Consider the following 4,082-nt stretch of genomic DNA (forward strand, 5'->3'; position numbering starts at 1 on the left):
CCGCCGGCGGGATCCGAGGTTTCGCGCGGCGCCTACTTGGCGGGCGCCGGCCCACCGTCGGCAGGATGGTGTACGGCGCGGGCTCTGGCGCGGCGCCTGCGGGCGCGGGCAGCAGCGACGCCGTCGCGCGCGCGGTCGCTGCGCTGCGCGCCGCCGCCGCCTCGGGGCGGCTGCTGGCGGCGGGCCGGGCGGCGACGGGCACCGTCGGCAACGGCGCGGCAGCGGCGGCCCAGCAGCAGCAGCAGCAGCAGCAGCAGTTGGCGGCGCCCGTGGGGCTCGTGATTGATGGCGCCGCGCTGGCGCTGGCGCTGCAGCCTGCCCACGAGGGCGAGTTTTTGGACCTCTGTCGGTCGTGCGCCGCGGTGGTGTGCTGCAGGGTGTCTCCAATGCAAAAGGCGCAGGTGGGCGTTCTGGTCTGTATCGCGCAGTAAACCAACGGTGTACATCGCGGCTGGCAAGCAAATGAAGTGCCTTGCAGTGCGCGTGCTCCTGCCTATTGCGCGCCCGCCTCCCTCCTTGTGTCACAGCTGGTTGCAAGCCCAGCTCATAGCTGACGCCTGGAGCCGCGTGTGTTGGCGTTTTTGTCCGGCAGGTGGCACGGCTGCTGAAGCGCTGCGCTGGAGCGGTCACGCTGGCGATCGGTGATGGCGCCAACGATGTCTCTATGATTCAGGTGGGACAAATCTTGGGCCGCCAGTGTTTGGCGGGGCTGCAGTGGGTTTTGATCACATCGTTGTGCAATGTGTGCAAGTTGAGGGTGAGGGTGACTACAGGGGCACATGCCACGGACTTGCGCAACACGCCTTGCCACCAACTAGATCACCTGTATTACGAGGGCCGGGATGGTACGCCGGGCAGCAGGTGAACAACCAACAACCACTCATCATCACTGCCCCACAGGCGGCCCACATTGGCGTGGGCATCAGCGGGCGCGAGGGCCGCGCCGCCGTGCAGGCGGCCGATTTCGCCTTCGGCCAGTTCAGGTGGGGTGAGGTGCCAGATCAGGTGGGAGGCTGAGTCCGTATGGCCCGCAGCACAGTCGGGCTGTCGGCCGTGGGGGTACTCGCGGAGCAGCCCGGCGCCGTGGCGGGGCGCACCAGGGGTGTAAGGTTTGCCCACCGGGTGTTTGGCCTTGTCTGATTACCACCAGGCACAGTCACCTGTCAAGCGGAAAGCGAGGCGCCCTAGGCAGCCAGCCACTTTTGCCAGTCTGCCCAGCAGCCGGACCGGCCGCCCCTCAGACCCGCCCCGCTTCCTTACCCCGCGCCCTGGCAGGTTCCTGCTGCGCCTGCTGCTGGTTCACGGCCGCCAGTCGTACCTGCGCTGCCGAGAGGTCAGCAAGGGGCCATGCGGCTCCTGTCGTGTGCACGCCATGCGTTTCTTTGCAGCGTGGTTCTTTCTATGTGCTAATCCTGTGTAGTGCCCTTGTTTGGGTGGGAGGAGGGTCGTCCCTGGTGCGTGTGGTGCTGCCATTTGCTGAGCGGGCCTCGTAGCTTTGTGCACGACACCCTGTCTGGTGTGACGCCCTGCGCTGCCTCGCGACTCCCCGTGCCCCCTCGCCTCAACCCCGTTCCATCGCGCCGTGTACCACCCCGCTCCGCACCCCTCCATGCCCTGGGCTTTGGGTTCAAGGTTTAGGATTTTGATTTGAACAACCCCCATCACCCCCGCCACGCCCCAGGTAGTGCTGTACGCATTTTACAAGAATGCGGCGTACGTCAGCTGCTTCGTCTTCTTCACGCTGTACTCGGGTGCGCTGGGGGTGGAGTTGGGGGCAGATAAACGTCGTCTAGTGGTTGGGAGTCCGACCACTGGGCAGGCCCACTTCACCAATTGCTGCTGCTGCTGCTGCTGCTGCTGCTGCTGCTGCTGCTGCTGCTGCTGCTGCTGCTGCTGCTGCTGCTGCTGCCGCCGCTGCTACGACATGGGGGCCAACCGTTGTGTGACTCCCGCATCCCCGCTGAAGCTCAGCGTGCGCGTGCGCCGGCGATATCTCGCATGCACACACGCTCACAGCGTCACCACCGCGCGCCATCCCCCGCCCCAGGCTTCAGCGCGCAGTCCCTGTTTTTCTCTGTCTACATCGCCACATTCAACGCCATCTGGGCGTCGTTGCCCACCATCGCCTTCGGAATTTGCGAGCAGGTGAGGGGTGTGGAGTGCATATATGGGGGTCGCCATCAGCCTGCATGAATGTCATGGTGCAAGGCTTGTGCATCGCGCCTGCTGAGCTGCAAGCATGATCGTGGGGCCGTGAATGGAGGGTGCACGGCTGTAAGAATCGCCCCAATGCTGCACCGACTCCGCCTCTCTCCTCCCCTCTGCAGGACGTGTCGTGCGCGGCCGCGATGGCCAACCCCCAGCTCTACTCAGAGACCCGCACCCAGACCCGGGGGTGAGCCCATGTTCTCAAACGTGGGGTGCAATCCGGGCGCATCCGGCCAGCATTTGGGCTGTGTGCATGTCGGCCATGCGGTTTCGTTCCCGGAACACCATTGCCCGGCCGACTGCTTGGCCAGTTTTCCACCATGGCATGCTTCCAAGGCGCACCCTGCATTTGGAAACCCCAGCTTTATCCACAACAATTCTCACGACCAACACACACACACACACACACACACACAAACACACACACACACACAACATACACACACACACACAAACTGACATGCACACACCCATACCCCTAACTCGCACGTACATGTGCTCAACACCACTGCTGTACCCTGTAAAATCCCAAACGCCCTGCAGGGATTTCGTCCGCGCCTGGCTGCTGTGGATATCCCTGGGCCTCTGGCACGGCGTCTGCGCATTCTTCATACCGCTGCACGCCATGGCCACGCCCAACAGGGCCGGCGCCACCGCGAGCGTGTACCTCCTCGGCACCGCGGTGATGACGTCAGTGATCGTCATCGTCACCCTGCGGGTGGGCGTTGCTCGGTGCTGTGTAGTGTTGTGTGGCGCAGCACCGGGTGCCCCACAGGCCGCGTGGCTGGGGCCAGTGTGTTGTGGTCCACCTGCTTGATCCCTGAAATCGCAGCATGGCTTGCTCAATGGGTCCTGCCCCTGTTCTTCAGGAGGTTCACAGCCGTCTTCGCGGCCCCTGGTCACGCCCTTTAATGCTGGCCTTGCAATCCCTTGCCGTCCCATACGCCACTATTTGCTCGCTTCGCATCCAATGTGCTCACATGCTCTTGCTGGCACACAAGTGCATACGCGTGCGCACACAGACACACACACACACACACACACACACACACACACACACACACACACACACACACACACACACATGTATGCAAGGACTGACGCTTGTGCAACCCCCTCCATCTAACACGTTACCACACACTCAAACTGCCAGGTCGCCATCCGTACCCAGTATTGGACCGCCCTGAACCACGCCACCGTCTGGGCCAGCCTCGCCCTGTGGGTGCCCTTTCTGGCCGTCCTCGGCTCCATGTGCGCCTCAACCCCCGGCCTCGCGCCTCTCTGCGGCCTCGGGGCCGGGCTGCTGGGCACGCCGGTGTTCTGGGCTGGCGCGGTGCTGGCGGCGCCGGCGGCGGCGCTGCTGGCGGACTTTACCCTGATGGTGTTCCAGCGGGCGCTGGCGCCGAGGCCCAGCCAGATACTGCAGGTGGGGCGGGATCATCCATACGTGAATGGTTTGGGGGGTGCGTACACTTGCAGAGTTTCCAAGGGGGGGTGTGAATGCATCGATGGTGTTGGTGTTGTGTCAGTGGAGGGATATGATGCCAGGTGGTGGGTGTGTCGGGCAAGTGGGCTGCGTGTGGGAGTGGTGGGACAGGCGAAAGTCCCGGGGGGGCATGCATGGCTGCGCCTTTTCGCCCTGTCATTTGTCATAGGCCAGACCAAACCTTGACTCCACCAAGCAACTGACGCTCTCACTCTCATGCAACCTCCTTTTCCCATGTGTGTGTGTGTGTGTGTGTGTCGCTGCCCCTCAGGAAATCGAGAAGCTCGCATCCAAGTCGCAGCACATACCCCTGGGCGGCGCGCTGCAGTCCACGGCGCGGCTGGGGACCCTCACCTCCTCAGTCCAGCTGGCGCCCGCCACCCACGGC

General features: G+C 63.9%; 1 protein-coding gene across 1 annotated transcript; it reads left to right on the forward strand.

Annotated features, from left to right (window-relative positions):
• Positions 1–65: 65 nt before the first annotated feature.
• On the forward strand, positions 66–3,880 carry MNEG_10401 (phospholipid-translocating ATPase; the record flags this gene model as incomplete). The annotated part of the gene is made up of 10 exons (XM_014041128.1): positions 66–401; positions 593–673; positions 901–983; positions 1,276–1,333; positions 1,682–1,751; positions 2,048–2,145; positions 2,328–2,395; positions 2,752–2,926; positions 3,362–3,634; positions 3,869–3,880. The coding sequence occupies 10 exons, from the start codon at positions 66–68 to the stop codon at positions 3,878–3,880; spliced, it is 1,254 nt and encodes a 417-aa protein (XP_013896582.1).
• Positions 3,881–4,082: the final 202 nt, after the last annotated feature.

This window comes from Monoraphidium neglectum, assembly GCF_000611645.1.
Source record: "Monoraphidium neglectum strain SAG 48.87 unplaced genomic scaffold scaffold02299, whole genome shotgun sequence".
NCBI lineage: Eukaryota > Viridiplantae > Chlorophyta > Chlorophyceae > Sphaeropleales > Selenastraceae > Monoraphidium > Monoraphidium neglectum.